At 42.0% G+C, this 16,696-nt stretch overlaps 1 protein-coding gene across 3 annotated transcripts; it reads right to left on the bottom strand.

The window, feature by feature from the left end:
* Positions 1–119: 119 nt before the first annotated feature.
* On the bottom strand, positions 120–16,440 carry LOC108925209 (SLAIN motif-containing protein-like). 3 transcript variants are annotated; one of them, XM_018737018.2, is made up of 9 exons: positions 16,151–16,440; positions 13,163–13,740; positions 7,593–7,732; positions 6,488–6,628; positions 5,227–5,367; positions 4,472–4,786; positions 3,879–4,022; positions 2,369–2,675; positions 121–2,065 (listed from the first exon to the last, which is right to left on the bottom strand). In XM_018737018.2, the coding sequence occupies exons 2-9, from the start codon at positions 13,729–13,731 to the stop codon at positions 1,999–2,001; spliced, it is 1,824 nt and encodes a 607-aa protein (XP_018592534.2). In that variant the 5' UTR covers positions 13,732–13,740; positions 16,151–16,440; the 3' UTR covers positions 121–1,998. The 3 variants fall into 3 exon arrangements, with proteins under 3 accessions (XP_029112968.1, XP_018592534.2, XP_018592535.2); XM_029257135.1 differs by lacking the exon at positions 16,151–16,440 and having other exon boundaries at positions 120–2,065; positions 13,163–13,735; XM_018737019.2 differs by lacking the exon at positions 6,488–6,628.
* Positions 16,441–16,696: the final 256 nt, after the last annotated feature.

Below are 16,696 nucleotides of genomic sequence, written 5' to 3'. Positions count from 1 at the left end.
TGGGCGCGCGCGCGCGGACTCCTTCGCCCCCGACCTGTCTTTGGTTACGTCACAACTTTCAACGGTTCCCCGCTCTTTCAGTGTCGGTGAGCGCGCGCAACGCAGTGACGGCGACTATTTTCAAGCGGGAGTTTTGCCTTATGCCCTCTCATTCATTGCAGAAAGCTGTGCGAAGAAGTTAAAATACACGATCAGCATCTTGTTGGCAGGCAGTTTTACGCCAGTTAGTTGCAATATTTGGCTCTTTAGGAGTGCGTGAGTAGGTGAATTATTTAAACAGCTTCCGGCTTGGAGAGAAAAAATGAGCTTAGTTAGTGACCACACTTATTTGAACGTTCTGGCGCCGGTACTAAGTAGCCCATAGACTGCGGTCTGCGCACCTCATTTTAAGTATTCATACAGCGCAATTTAACGTGCCTGTTACAGATGTTGAACAACACCTAAAGGTGGGAAATAAAGGCAGGTGGATGCGTGACTGTATAGTATTTATTAAAAAAAGACTTGTCAGCTGTCGTCACCTGACCACAGCAGCGTCTCACTGAATCTGAAATAACTGACCCCAGATCAGTTTCAGGTCGCTTCTCCGAGCCCTTCGCTTACACTGCTACTTGTTTGAATTGAAACCACTTCAATGGCCCAAAGTGACCTTACGCACTTGACTTGGTATCTTTAGGCTGTCAGTGCAAAAATTTGCATATTCATTACTTTATAAAACACATTACCAAAACTGCTGATCAAAGAATTTACATACCACCGACAAGGCTGTAAATTTTGGACCTGGTTACATTTTGATGTGGAGATGATCCATTCAGGAAATTCAGAAAAGGATAGATGCAATGTTAAAATATATATTTGAACCCCCTTACACACACACACACACACACACAGCAGTGCTTTTGCTTTACAGTCCATCTAACTAGTTAATTTACCTGTTGGTTACTACAAATGTACCACATACAGCATTCATCCCTGGGGAATGTGCATGTAGAAGTATTATGCAGGAGGGGTCCAGATGCAAGAAAAATGGGAACCCTTTGGAATTAGAGATTTCCACATTAATTACTCATAGAATGCACTCTGATTTTCACCTAAATTTCAGTATTATGTCCAATACGAAGTCGTACTTGTGAGTACATAATTTAAACATTCATAGCTGAGAACCCTTGTATTTAGAAAGTGGTAAAACTTTTACCTGCAATAACCTGCACCAAACATCTGAACATTTTATAACATTTAAAGACATCTTAGGTTATGAAAACCAGTGGTCAACATTCAGCTGAATTTTATGCATCTGGGATTCAAAACTAAGAACCTGCCATTTAGAACCAGAATATAGAAACTGATTTGGAGCTCAGATGCAATTTAGAAGCTTCACTGTAGGAGCTTACGTGTATTTATTATTTTTGGTGATTTTTTTTTTTCTTGGGATAGTCTATAGTTCAAAGCAGACTGCATTATGCAGCATAAACACATAACACAGATGGTCATGGCAAAATGGTACCTCTCTCACACTGAATTATCCTTCAGGTGTCAAAGACTACAGCTGCGGAAAAAAAAGACCAAACAACAATGCTGAGATCAAGTTTCCTTACAATGCAGACCTTTCACCACTGGAACAATGTCCAATTTGAATAGAATTATTACCAAACTTTACATTAATCATCATTGCAAACCTGTAGAATTTATACAGACTAAAATGTGACAAAATACATTGACAACCTATAGACCTTGCACTACATCAGCAACTTTATCAATAACCACTCAAACAGGCTAGATCTACGTATTAAAAACAAAAGTTACTGTAGTTTGCTGTCTGTTGTATCAGTCTCTAGATCACAGGGCGTGACTCGTCACTTGCCAACATGTCCTTCTATCGGCCCATGCCACAACTTTTCCTTCATTGACTGCAGAGCAACTAGTGTCCCAGCCTGCTGGGTTTGTGCTGTTCAGAGGCAGTAGGTTGGTGTTCCACTCAGACAGGGAATCAAGATGGGAGGTTCAATAACAACCATCCTTCCATGACTCATCAACTGCAGGTTTGCACGACTTGGTCAATCCCAGGGATCTACAAATTAAAGACACGACTCAGTAAGCAGGGAAATTCTGTGAATGCAATTTTCAGAAAAACAGCAATTAAAATATGTAATAATGGACCTCTGTGTTTTTACAATCTGGGTGCATGTTATTCCATAAACATATTTATTTTATTATGAAATGTGATCTACAGGTTTTTTTTTTTTTTTTTTTTTTAAAAACTCGGATGTTAAAAATTGAGGATTCACGGTTTCTAAAAAATTGGACTAGACTATACTGTGTACCGAGAGCATTCCTTCCCTTAAAAGTTATTTACACCAGTGGAACACTTTACCTCCTAGCAGGTTGAGCCAATCTGCTCCGGGGGGCAGCTGCTGGTCCCCCCAGTGAATCACGGGCCCGGGTTGGTGCACTCTTGACCCCGACAGTGTTAATCCTGCTGGCTGAGGATGATCCCCCATTGGACAGCCCTGGCGACTGCCCTCTCCTTACTCCCCCTAAGGCCCCCTCCTGAGTCGCAGCGTGCCCCCTTTGAGGCTGCCGCACTCCAACCATGGAGCCCACTGGGCTCAGTGCTTTGACAGGGGCACGAAGAGAAAGGGGGGACTGGCCACTGCCACGCAGTCTGGTGGAGGACATGCCTAGGGAAAAAGGAAGCACATTCCAAGAGAGGTCACTATGAAGAAAGACAAGGAAACTTGGAGGGGTGCTTTGAACAACATGAAAAAGTAATTTAGTTCTTTTTCAAATTAAGGTTATCCTTCAATTATATTGTAGTATCAGTTCCATGCATAACCAAGGAGTAAAATGTATTTCACATAGTACAGTGCATATGATCTTAAAACACATTTTGTTTGTTTTCACAACTTCCGTTAGAGGGCAGTAGAGCACAATGTACTTTGATTTATTTAACAAGGTACATTTTTCCTTATAATAAGCCATTTTTATTATCTCCTCAATAACAATAAGAGTGTTCTGAGGCAGCTTTTCCATGTACCAAATGCAAACCACAGATTTCTTCACATTGTTAAGCCATCTGTCCCAGAAATTATTTGTATGACACAATGACATTAGTTTACTAGTCCTACAAATCCTTTTTAAAGAAAAAGGATTTCCACATGTCTTAAAAGGACATCAGCTGAGAGGAGCCCAAATATATCAAAGGGGAAGAAAACTGCATATAAATTCAAACAAATGGAAGATGAAACAAATGCTACAGGTTCAATTTCACTTTTGACCTGTGCATACTCAGCCTTGTGCCCCTTGTGAATGGGATCTGCTACAGACTACTCCAAGCCTGCATTGTACAAGTGGTTACTGAAATGGATATTTTTAACGAGTTATACTTTTAGTAATTTATGAAACTAAGCTTTGTTCTTTAATATTTAGAACTTTATTATGAACAGAAAATTTTATATACAAGTTACATCAGTAAACAACTGAAAAATTGCTTCCTCGATATATATGTAGCAACTGAATTGCTGTAAAAGATCCAAACACTATTAAACATATACCTTAAATTAAAGCAACTTTTTAGTATTTTAATAACTGCAAGATTCTAAAATTTCAAACTGTGAGTATAGGACAATGATCCAATCTGTCCTGGCCATCTCTCATAATTTAAAAGCATAAACAAATTTTAAATTTCATATAAAACTTTGCCATTTAAAAGGGTTTAGAATCATTAATTACATCTCTTCCATTCATTTATATTTTACTAATGTGCATTTAATACTACATCAATCCAATTAAAATAGATTTAATTATCTAATTACAATTGTGAAAAACCTCTGTAGGAATGATTTGGATTTCTGCATGAATGGCTCCTAAAAGGACCTACATACCCGTGCTGGAGGAGTGAGGCAGGCGGGATATTCGGCCGCCAGGACTCTGTAGGTTGGCCTCCATGCTGCGGCTGTTCCTCACTGCTTCCAGTGAGCGTAAACTTGTACGCGGGGCCAGGTTAGGCATACTGTGCCTAAGCTCCTCTGTAACAACAAACAGCAGGGGCAGGTCAACATCTGAGCACATACTTGCATGTTTGCCTCCTGTTTTTACTTATTCATTAATTTAAATGTAACACACAGCCTTTGTCTTCCTCAAGCCAGTCCATGCACACCATTGTGGCAAATTTACTTCATGAAATCTTAATGTTTTTAAAATTAATTTCATATGTAATGCTATTAATTATGACTCAAACTATCTTAAAGTGTTACACAGCTTTTTATGATATTAGGCATCATTTAAGGTGATTCTGGTGTGAACTAGAGATAGTCTTAAAATAAATGTAATAACGAACTTCATTAGTGAGTTTTTCGATGTTCGTTCCGTTTTCAGGAATGAATTAGAGCCGGATAATAAGGGATAAGTGTAAACAGATTATTTGACAGGGCAGGGTGGCCGGACTACAGCTTGTAGCATAAAGCCATATTCTTACCCTCGGTCTTGGCAAACTTGAGCAGCTCAGGGCCAGGGCCCTGCAGTGAGCGTCGGGGAGGCCGGGCCCGCTGGGCGCTTAGGCGACTGTACTCAGCCAGGGCACTTGGGGACTGGCACCGAGGTGAGCTCAGGGGGGAGGGCGAGCAGCGTTGCAAACGGTGGGACACGGAAAAACAACCATCCTCCTCATCTTCCAAACTGTAGGAGTCAAACTCCTGGTCACTGTACGTGCCGCGCCGCAAGGACTGCAGCGAGGCGCTGGAGCTTCGGCGTGAAACTGAGGCTGAGCTGGAGGCGTAGTCCTGCCTTAGGCCTGCACATACACACAAACATACATCCCCAGTAATGAATAAATACACCCAGGTGTACAGAGACTGTCAGATGAATGATCGAATAACATTAAGGAAGTACTTTAGGTGTTTGAAACTAGCAACCAGACACACATTTTCTGAGAAACGTTTCAATGTAGCGCTACCAACATTACTTGCTTTTTTTAGTGAACAATCAACCAACAAAGGTATCAATGCCTAGTATGACTGAAAATAATTCAGCTTTTACTTTAAAAACACCGAAAATGAAAACGGTAAAATGCATTTACTGCTTGGTGAAAACACTGTACTTTCTTCATGGTGTCATGAATTATGCATTCAAAACTTAAACACGAAAATATACTAGTATCCCTGAAGTTACATGACACAGAGAGGATCTTGGCATAAACCAGTGGTTTACTGGCAGCCATGACACTACACTCACTTTCCTCCTGAAGGCGAGCCATAATTTGGACATCTGTGAGGTCCTGCAGCTTGTAGCCCATGGAGATGGAGTCGTCCGAAGTGCTCAGCTCGCTGTCTATGGAGGACTGTGAGCTTAAGGCGGAGTGCATGCTCATATAACCTTCAATTATGAGAGACAGAACTACCTTACTAAGAAAGTGGTTTTCAGCCCTGCTTCTCCGTAGCCCTACAATTGCAGTTTTTTTGCAGCTTATATCTGAATTATGCTTTATTGTGACGTGACCCTCATCAACTACATCATAGAAATGATGAAAATGCAGTTTTTCATGACAGAACTGTTAAAATTAAACATGCTTTCTACAGTCACTTTTTAAATTAATCAGTTTTTTTCAAGATACAGGCTTCCCTCATATACCAAAGGCTCTGTTAATCAGACTTATGCAAATGCAATCAGTACCCAAAAAAATTCACATAACAAGCATGAGAAAAGGGTTATGAAAATAAAACAAAAATTTTAATGCTGGGAAGGGAGATAGAAAACAAGAGCTTGCAAATGTGTGAAGTGATTCTGAACATGTGGGTCTGGATTTAAAATTGTCTGGATCAGTTCTAATACTGTGAACTTTGTTCTGAATTAGATTTTCTCTAAGATATAAAACAAATTTTAACCTTTTGTGCTTCAAAAACATTATTTGCCCTATTTAAACTTATATTAATGAGACTACTGAGAAACTGAAGAACTAAGTTGTTTTCACAGGAATTCTCCTGATGAGCAGATCTTTAGAATCAAATTACACTTTATGTGAGAAAGGTAGTACCTGTAATGGTTAAAAAAAAGTCACCAAAATGTCTCTCAAAATGGTGTTTCAATAACACAACTGTTAGAATAACAATACCTAATTGCTGAAAATAATTAAGTGCTTGATTAATTTAAAAGGTATGTACTGGCAGACACAAAGTAAACATACAATACCTATGCAGTAGAGATTATTTATATAAAAAAAATTAAGAAAATGTGCTTTTGGTCATTATGACAGAAACTGGTAAACCACTGGATTCCTCAACACAATAAATACTATAATAATATAGCACAGTATGAATCAAACAACTTTTTTCTAATTAAAATGAGGTAAAGCTAAGGGCGAGGCTACACAAAAGTTGCTTGTGCTGCTGTTTTAAAACAATTAGGTACAGTTCTGACAGTGTGAAGGTAATTTTCATTTGTGAGACAGCCCCTAATTCATGCATGCGATGGCGAGTGTGTTAATGTCATGCCATACCTGAGCTGCCACAGGTTAGTAGTGATTTGTTAGTTGATTTGTGGTACCCAGGAGAGATTAAGGCAGGGCCAGGGCCAGCCTCCGAGCCGGGCCCGGAGGAACACTGAGAGGAGCTGCTATACATGTTCCTCCATCGAGTGGCTGAAGAAGAAGACAAAGCAGAAGGCATCAGATGGTAACTTGCAATTAAAAGGACAGGCCAACGGAAAGCTTCGAGGCATAGAGATGCAAGGTTTTTCACAATTCTTACCTTGTGAGTACAGGGTTTGGGGCAATTCAACTTTTTTTTAAAAAACACCTCACAGTATATCAACTATACTCTGTAAACAAACTCCTTTCCACATAATTGTCCTGAAATCAGCATTTATAGCTTTGTCTCTTTCCTGTGCAGATTAAGCTCACACTGTCCATAGCTAAGAAGACAGTTAACTTTATATGTTGTTGGTTGTACAGGACTGCCAAGGGTAGAAAAATAACGCAAACATTCAATTTTAAACTATAGTGTGCCATGAATGGCTGCTGAAAAGGCAGTTAGTCAGCCAGGAAGAATTAAATGAAAAGGTTGAATTATCTGGGCTTTAAATCAAATCTGACCATGATTTCACATACCACTGAATCAGAGAGTGCCTGGATTTGTTGAGGAATAGGAGTGCTTTTTCTGCTGTTGAACAGTGGAAAAGTGTGCTGGGTCACACAAACTACTGGCCACAGTCAAGCAGACATCATGAACGGGGGCACCCAAACTGTGAGAAAAACTGTACTTTTCCTCACTTGAAAGTCCAATAAATAATAATAAAAAAAAAGTAACAGAAAATTGTGTACAGCTGTTTCTCATATGCAGTTGTAAAACACCCTGAGTCAAAAGCATGAATGTCAAAAAAAATTGTTTAAAAATATGCAATATAGTTTCTCTTACACAGCACCTTCATACTAACTATGGAAAACAATGTGGTAAACTGAGCAAAGAACTGGGACCAGTGATTTGAAACAATGGAATTCTCTGCCTAGGGCCCTAGAGAGAAGGCATGAAGGAAGTGTGCGTTGGACCAGCTTTGGTGTGTGTGTGTGTGTGTGTGTGTGAGTGAGAGAGCTTGCTTGGACGTACAATGATCAAGACGGTTGATAAGTGTGCGGCAGGCAACCTCCGTCTCGGGACTTGGATGGTCCAGCACCTGCCGGCACCACTTCAAAGGAGACTCTGGCCTCTTCTCTGCCAGCACCTGTTTCTTCGGGGACACGTACAGCCTGAAATGGCAGAGCAGGGGAGGGAAAGGGATCACTGACCACTGGGTCACTGAAAGTAGTACCTTTTCCTACATGCTATAAGTCACAGGTAGCGAACAGCAATGAGCAAACATACAGCAGCAGGCGTCAAGCTAAACAGCCAGCCAAGATGAACTGTCTAGAATAAATCCAAATTTTTAAAAATGGCAACTGTGTGCATTGCCACAATTAGTATATTAAACAAGTGGCTCAACCCATAGCTGGATACAGAGTGAAATAGTCAGTGTTAACTTTCACAAAGTGCAATTTAAACGCAAATTTGGAGTGTAAAACACACGAAAGAACATAACTGAAATGTAAGCGCTTCAAGCACCTCTGATTCACTCTAACACAGCATTTGGTCCACTGGAAGATCAAACAGTACCACCAACCACAAGTCTCATTCTCAATGGCTGTGGCTCACAAACTAGCCAGCTACTCCAAGCAGGCAGGAAAAAATAATGTTTCAGCTTACCGGGTTTACAGAAATCTACTTAAGCTCTCACCTCCCCTTTAGCAGCAAGTTAAAGGTATTTTTAACTCACGAGAGGAAAAATAACAAGGACAGCAGCACTGCGGCCAAAGATCCTGTTTGAGAGCTGGGTGTAACCATGTACTGTTATTGTTATTGCTGTTAGCTACTCATAGGCATCAGACACAAAGTTGATTTTGGCTTTGAATCAGACACTCCCTTTGAACATCAGCAGATACATTGTTATCTCTACTAAAGAGAAAAGGTCAACTTGTTTCTGAGGCTGACTCTTGACTTCCAACCAGTGACATATTACGGTATTATATCACAAGTCCTAATATAACAATTACATCACAATTAGTGGATTATACAGATACAGAAAATAATGCGTAAAGATTTTAAAGATTATACCTATGAGTGTAAAGCTGTACGACTTACGCAAACTGACTTCCTTCTGTATTACACTGCAAATTCAAATAAAAAAGTTGTGAAATTCACTGTTAATTGAAACATTGATACACTAATTACACGTACCTTATAAGTTAGAGAATTTGATGTTCAATAATGGCAGTACATAGATTGCCTTCTTGGAGGTTAATCCTACTTCATTTTAATGAAGTATCTACTTTCACTTAGTAAAAAAGCATATTACCTCAACTACTATTACAATTATTTTCCATTTACTAAAGTTTTCACTTCAGTCCTGTTCCTCTTCCTGTCCCTCTACTACATCCCATTGAAACCAGCAGTCTGGATATGTGTGGACTACTCATCCATCCTAACTCTAAATGGTGTGCTGACTATGCATTCACCTACACTTCACTTGTGTGCTGTCATCTTCGTCTGCCAAAGGATACGAGTCTCGGTGTACTTTAACTCTACATTCACTTAAAATTAGGTAAGAAGTTCTGCTTAGTTTCAAACTACACCTTCAATGTCATCATTAGCAATGGAATATCACTTAAACAGCTACGCAAGACAACATTTAGCTGGCTGTAATAAACCAGACATCAATGTAATAAGTTGTAATCAAGCCAATGCCTGCTACAGTATAATTCTGATGTCCTAAATGAACCATTAGCCCTAACCGCAATACTACGGCCTGTTTTCTTTTCAAATCACTCTCTTGACACTGCTTTTTGGCCTTTATGCAATGCATTAACCCCGACTTACACAAGTGTGAATTCCGCACCCCACCCCCTCAGTTTCCTCCCACAGTCCAAAGCCATGCTATTCAGGTTCACCCATAGTGTGTGAGTGACAGAGAGTGTGTTCCACTGATATATGGATGAGTGACCCATTGTAAGTAGTGTATTTAGCAGTGCAAGTCACCTTGGCAACTAAGGTGTTTAGGTTGATAACACTACGTAGAATTCACTGGAAGTCAATTTGGAGAAAAGTGTCTGCTAAGTAAATAAATGTGATGTAAATGTAACGGATGGTGTCCTGTGCAGTGTGTACCCTGCCTCACACCCCATGCTTCTGGAATAGGCTCCAAACCACTCAACCCTGAAGTAGAACAGCTATGCAACAGTGAGTAATTAATAGCTAGCAGAATGAGGTTTCTTTAGTATTTTTTATTATTATTGGTCTAATTAGAAAAATAGACTTATTTTATCAGATACATTGATACATTTTTCATAAGTTAAATCTATTTAAGATGGTAACATTGCTAGGAGTAGAACATTAAAAAGCTTTATTTAAAAGTAACTTCAGAAGTTGAGTAGTGTTTTTACCTGACACTTCTTAAATTTTAGGGCAAGAAAGTTTATCCGTTACTATAATTATAAAGTAACTATACTTTCATTTGAGAACTGTTTTTTGACAACTGTATTCACCCCTGGTTATGGGCCTGGAGATGACATAGCTTGTCAGTTTCACTGTGAGCAGCATGGGTGGTTTGGGGGGATATGGGGTTTACAGCCATAAACCCTTCCTGCTGGGCAATCACATGCAGACTAAGTCCACCCAAATCATCTGATTTGTCATGCCCAGGGCAGATTATACCCCTTAATTGCAATTTTTTCTTTCTGCAAAATATCTAATTATGTGATACTAAGAGCAATTTGTTCCTGTTTTTTACGTTTGCTGAGGATAAAGCTGTTAAGCTTTGTTACAGTCATTAGGCAAAATAGCACCTGTCCAAAACAACAAAAATAGAACACAAAAAATATCCAGAACTTTCCATGAAAACACGTGTGAACTAATCTCATTAGAAACCAGCATATAAGATTATTTTAGAAGCCAACTATTACCAAATCACGGGTTTCAAAAACACATAAGGAGGCTTCTTTTATCGACAGGCTCCAGTACTACTTATTTTCAGTTGCTTTTTGGATGAGGTTAATTTGTAACTGAAGACTACAATTAATGTGGACTTATGCCTTTTTTATTCGTTTTCAGCTCATTTTTCTGTGGGATGCAGGAGGAATTCATCTGGGTTTCTCCTCTGGAAAAGAGAGGATGTTAGAATAGTTTAGTAATATAAATAAGTCAGTCTGTCCCCTAATGTTATACATATTCTAACCTGTGACACTAAGGCTCTGGGAATAAGCTCCTGGGTGAGGACTAATATTTTTGCTGCTAAGCAAGTATTTAGCAAAGGAAAATTGTGATTTCAGAATTTTTTCTTGCAGATGTGCTTAACATATTTTACTTGTATTTAACTCAGCTGAATCAGCCATTTGTTATTCACACAGAATTGGATTAGTGCCCAACATCTATATCTATTTCTGAGAGAAATACCAAACACTGCGTCATCCGCAAACCTCTGTACATTTTACACGCACAAACTTCTCTCTCTGCATATACTATAAGGATTTACAATGCAAGAGACACACAGCCCCTGCTGAGCTGTAAATGGATGTCATTAATCATAAGGCCAGCTAACTCAGCCCTCCGCACCCAGCCTGGATGGACCACGCTGATAGTCCATGTACACTAGAGACATAGCTCATGCCAACATCTGCAGAACAGAGCTAAGCTTATAATGCATGATCAGAAACAAGAGGCACTTCGACCGCCAACACCTGGCCATTTGCAGGGACATGGGTGGTGGAGCTGCAGTGTGATGCAAGTGCATAATTGTCCAAGTGCTTTTAAAATTAAACTGACGTGTGTTAAACGCTGTTCCTTTGAGCCTGAAATATGAAGCTAAAGCGTGGTTCAGTCAGTGGCCAATGCAATGCCACAGAGGGCAGCATGAGGGCTGGGACACAGCCGTGCTTCCCGGCCTGCAGTCGCGTGTTCTGAGCTCATGTGGCTGCCGGCCCTTGGGGGATCGAGGCAGGCAGAGAAGCACTCAGTCACATTGATCAGCGGCCAGCTATCACTGGAGCACTGAGCCGGCAAGAGTCAAAGACTGTACGTGCACAACCCAGCAGTTACATCAGGAGGGAAATTAAGATGCAGTAAAGCTGTGGACCGAAAAGAGGAAGATCTAGGATATGCTTGCACAGGATGTCTCTGCAGCACATTAAGGCAAAGTTTGTGCTTGCTGGTGAAGCACTTGAGAAATGCAGTGATTTCACAGTCCTCCCCTAATGGTTCTATTGACTATGTCAGTATCTATGACTAGAGTAATAAAATGGAGAGGTCACCTGAGAGATACATAATTTCATTTTGAAGAAATGTAAATTATTTTATTCAGCTCATATCGTTAAAGCAAACTATAAAAAGCACAACACTCTTAAAATGAAAAGCACACAGACATCTAGCCTTGAGGGAAACAAAGGTGGCTTTCACAGGGCTCAGTCCACACAAAAAGCTTTACACATAAGAGCTTTTCTTTACACTATTCTCCCCTTTGGGTTGGAGTTTGTTTTCTTTGTTGCACTTATTCATGTGAAATGTACACATAACAGAAAAGAACATACACTCAAAGCTTTGGGACTGTGCTATTTACAGAGGAAATTCACTCAAAAATGGTCACCTACCACCATCCCCACTGCTCTCCTTGTACCTGAAACTGACCTCCAAACTGTGACTTTGGCTTTAGTCAGTGACAAGTTACACATGACATGAACTTCTGTGACACTACTACAGAAACAGACATAAAACAGCAGAAAATGCTGTCATTTTTGTTTTTCCCAATGCTGGAACAAAAGAGAGGCATGAATAGAGAATAACAAAAGTGAAGAACTGCAGCTTATTGAGCAGGTATGCTGCTTACACACATGACAAATCAAACAACTTGATAGTCTGTCTGCAAGGCTACAGTGGCACAAGATTCTCTGTATGCAAGTTGTAAACATGAGGGCATAGTGAACCTAGGGAAAAGAAGCCAGTAGTGGTGGCAGAGTCCCCAGGCACCAGGATACTATGCCTAACCAGACGGTCAACTGTCAGATGTAGGTGCCACTCCTGCCAGCTGACACTTTGGGGAGATTTGATGTGCAATGGGGTTGATCTCCAGTCAGTAATTATCAAAGGCAAAATTTAATGAATCTAAGTTCATATTATCTCTACCCATCAACTCTGATCTTAAGACAGTCCAGGATTGGCTGTTACTGTAACAAGGACAATGCAAATCACTCAAAACATACCTCTGAAACACATACATAAAGTATGCAGCTGATGGCCTACAGAAATTCTTTGAAAATAAGAATTTTGAAATAAAGGCTCCATCTTAATTCTGGGGGGGGGGGGGGGGGGGGGGGGGGGGGGAGAACACAAAGCCTTTCTTTGAATCAATCCAATGAATAAATGCAAGCTGCTTCCTGCCTGGCAGAACGCAAAAGTCAGGGTTTCAGGAAAGGGCAATAAATATTGACATTTGGCACCGTGCTGAGTATGATCCCTCAACAGGAAAACCACAGTAATATACAGCAGATGTAAACAGCAGAAGTTTCCACAACATACATTGATTGAATTTCTCTCTAAGCAGATGCACTAAAAACCCTGCTAAACTGGTAGAATGACAGTTCTCCACAGGAACCTACCAGCTGTCTTCTTCCTCTGTTTCATCATAGTCCTCCAGGTCAAGCACCTCTACTTCATCCAGGGCACACCCATCTGCCTCCGTGTCCGTCTCACCATGGGTCTCATGCCTTGGGCTGTGCGCAGTTTGGCACTGCATTTCCTCTGATGCCTCTCTGCCCTGAAGGTGTCCTTCCCTTGCCCCAACCTCTTCTTCCAGCCTGCTGGCCTCTGGAAGGGGGGAAATGTTGCCGCTGCTGCTGCTGGTGCTGCTGCCATCCTGCTGGGGTGATGGCTCAAAGTCCCTGTCACAGAGGTTGACATTGTCCTTAGAACCAAGGGTATGGTCCGCTGCTCTCTCGGATGGCACCCTAGCATTGACGTTGTCTCCCATCCTCAAGTTGCTGTTTGGTGCCCTGCCGCCTCTGTTGCGCAGCGTTTGATTCTGGATCTCCAGCCTCCGCACCAACTCCTGCAGCTTCCGTACCTCCTCCAACTCTTCGCCCGTGGTGTTCTGCTCCATGCTCTGCCCCAACCCACTGGTACCGTTGTCTGCTTTCTGGACCACAGTGCCAACCTCTGGCACCACCATCCTCACACCCTGAGAAATCAAGGAAAGGAGAAATCAGAAACCTAGCAGTGTGAGCAGCAACAAACACCTAGATAGTGTTCTTATTCCGTTGACCTACTGCAAAGCAATACTGCATTAGTATGTGAAAGATCCCAAAATTTACTACCACATCTTTATTGGTGGAAATGTACACAAAGTCTAAAATCTGCTTTAGAATGCTGTCCTTAAGCCAAGAAGTAGTTTGCGCATACATACCGCTTCTGAAAGGAGTTCAGTAAAATTTGTACACAGGCTCACTGCATCTAGTTACAGGCACCTTCTTCCATTTAAGCCATTCACCATCTCAACAATGCAGCCCTGATCACATGAACAACTCATTTTCCAGCTTTCTCCCCCCTCAAACTGGCTTGTGAAAAGACCAATGTTTCTGTTCCAGAGGCTGCTGTGGTGCAGTGTGTAAAACAAGAAATATCAGCATTTCATTTGGATGTCAAAGTGCCTTAAAATGCACCCTGCAAGCACGCTAACTGAAACTCAAGAGCACAGGTACATCCCTGCCCTCTTGACACCTGCAGCCATCACACAGCTTGAGCCAATAACTGGCTTTAAAATCTCATTCTCACTACAGCATCGGAGCAAAGTCCCCTCCCGGAAAAAACTGCAAGTTAATTCCAGGATGTTGCCTGAAATGGGTGATAGAGCGCTTCAAACGCCGTTTACAACAAAGTGAAAGTAACAAGCAGCTGCATAAGCATTCTCCTTCAAAGACCTGACAGTCTCCTAAATGAGCACTCATTTAAGTGTGCTGCTTTAATCCTAGTTCACTGCGTGTAGAGTTGCACCTCCCGGCCTTCTGAGAGACAGTGTTGACTAATGACTTTGCGTCTACTGTTGATCTGTGACATTCAGGGGTACACCTCAGAGCACAAGCTTTCACGCACACTTGCCACTGCAGGTACTCAATGATCACCCAGCCCTCACCTCTAAAACTCATTCCATACACCTCTGCTAACCTAAGACACCACATGAACCATACACAGTGCATCAACACCGCTCTCTAATCAAGTTCACAAGGAAAAGAAACGCAATAATGGCGCTTAATATTCCCTCGGGTCCTTCTACCATTCCTTTGTTCAAAGAAAGGGAGTGACAAGGCAGTTTCTGGACCTCGCTTTGCAAAACAAATAAGGACGAGAGATCTCCGGGGAGGCAGAGCCACCAGGCAGGGAAATTCGCGACGGCACACCTTTCAGAGCATTGCAACCGACCAACTAAGCTCCCATTCAGCACAAAACAATAGCACTTCAATCTGGAGGACACACATCCCAGCACTCTGGGCCCACGCCATCATCTACATATGCCAGTGTATAACACACGCAGAGCACCAGCGCAGCTCCTCATCACAGAAAACTACCCCCGCAGCCCTGGAAACAAAAAACGGTACAAACCATGGCATGATGTACTATGGTGATAAAGATCAATGAATCTCAGCTATATAGTACATCACCTTCATGGTAAACTCCTGGCTCATGTAAACATGGTTCAGGTTCCACAGCTGTGTACTGTAGCACCCTGGATCCAGTGACCCTCGGATACTGTAAAGAATACCCTGCTAATGGGTAACCATTCTAAAGTTGACTCACATTGTTATGTATAAATTGCCCTACACAAACACGCCAGCTAAGGAAGGTTAATAAAAAAAAAATAACCAGACCCAGACCAGAGGACATCAATTTTGATGAGGATGATGAATTCAGCACGTGCACAGCAGCTCTACAAAGCAAGCAAGGCCCTAACCGTTCGTCACAATGTTACTTAACCGTAAACAGTCACGCGTGAGACAAATATTCAGAGCAGTGACCGACTGCTTTACAGCGTATCGCTCCCGTCGCCTCACACACTGACTGAGCGCTGGCGACGCGTCTAAGCGCGCTTCAAGAACTGTCCGGGGTTTAACGAACCGCCTCAGGCGACGAGTCGCACCACCACGTTTTGACGAGCGGCTGCGCACGGGATGGCGCGCGCGCTGCCCTTCCGTCTGCCTGCCTGTGTTTCAAGCCACAGGCGTTCCGGTTTGCCAGCTCCCAGCGCGAGACGGCTCGTGCTCTAGACTAGTGTGTCCGCGGACAGTGCGAGCGCGAGCGCTCCGGTTCGGTCTAGTTTCGAAGCGCGAGCCGCGCCGCTACGGCAGTAACGGTCGTGAGCAGGAACGAATGAAGAAGCTTGAGTGTCGGCTCACTCTACACTACAGTCATCAAAACAATTCCGATAAAACACGACAACACAACTCAATGAGGAAAACGGTGCTAGTTGGTTGGTGGTCATTATTCTCCAGCAAGCACACAATGTGGTCTCGCTTTCAGTCCCGCGCTAGCCACAGCTAGCCAAGAGAGCTAAACAAAATCTCAAAAACCTATAATAATAATAAAAAAAAACCTACCGCTACCGGCGCTCCGCTTCACTCTAAAGGAAGGGTCCTTTAAAATCCACGTTTGCAATTATTCATGCGCTTAGTTGTTTTGTTCGGCAATTCATAAAACGACGAGTTGTGTTTTCACACGGTACCACAACACTAAGAAAACCTGCCCACGGTGCGAGCGGCTCATCCAGTCACGGTTCAATGGTGCGCGTCACCGATGCCCAGCACGCGCGCGCACATGCCCGTTAAGGGGGAAGGAGAGGCGCTTGCGCTTCGCGTTCGTAGGTTGCGTGTTACAAACGTGTCTTTGTTTTTCCACCCGGTTCGCGCGGGAGGAACGGCTTCTTGCGACGTAAATGAACACATTTAAATTTGTTTACCGACCGGAATTTTGTGAAAAATGGAACCAATTTATAAAAGTAAAACGGCTAGCGCGGTCGCCATTTTATATATACAGCCCGCGAAACGTTGTATTTCAACTTCAAGCTTTCATAGCTCATTTAGACTATTAAAAACGTATTGTTATGAAAAGGTATGTTTTAAATAAGACATAACTAAATCTCTCAG

The sequence above is a fragment of the Scleropages formosus genome, chromosome 13, assembly GCF_900964775.1.
Source record: "Scleropages formosus chromosome 13, fSclFor1.1, whole genome shotgun sequence".
NCBI lineage: Eukaryota > Metazoa > Chordata > Actinopteri > Osteoglossiformes > Osteoglossidae > Scleropages > Scleropages formosus.
Note: the sequence above shows the minus strand (reverse complement) of the source record. Positions and strands in the feature narration are given on the sequence as shown.

What these genes read in the sequence shown, in the direction of transcription:
- LOC108925209 (XM_018737018.2), bottom strand. Translation starts at nt 13,731, where the DNA reads ATGGTGGTGCCAGAGGTTGGCACTGTGGTCCAGAAAGCAGACAACGGT. An exon ending in TATCAACCGTCTTGATCATT is followed by an intron (nt 6,629 to 7,592) that starts GTACGTCCAAGC and finishes CTTCTTCTTCAG; the next exon opens with CCACTCGATGGAGGAACATG. An exon ending in GCCTCACTCCTCCAGCACGG is followed by an intron (nt 2,676 to 3,878) that starts GTATGTAGGTCC and finishes CTTTTTCCCTAG; the next exon opens with GCATGTCCTCCACCAGACTG.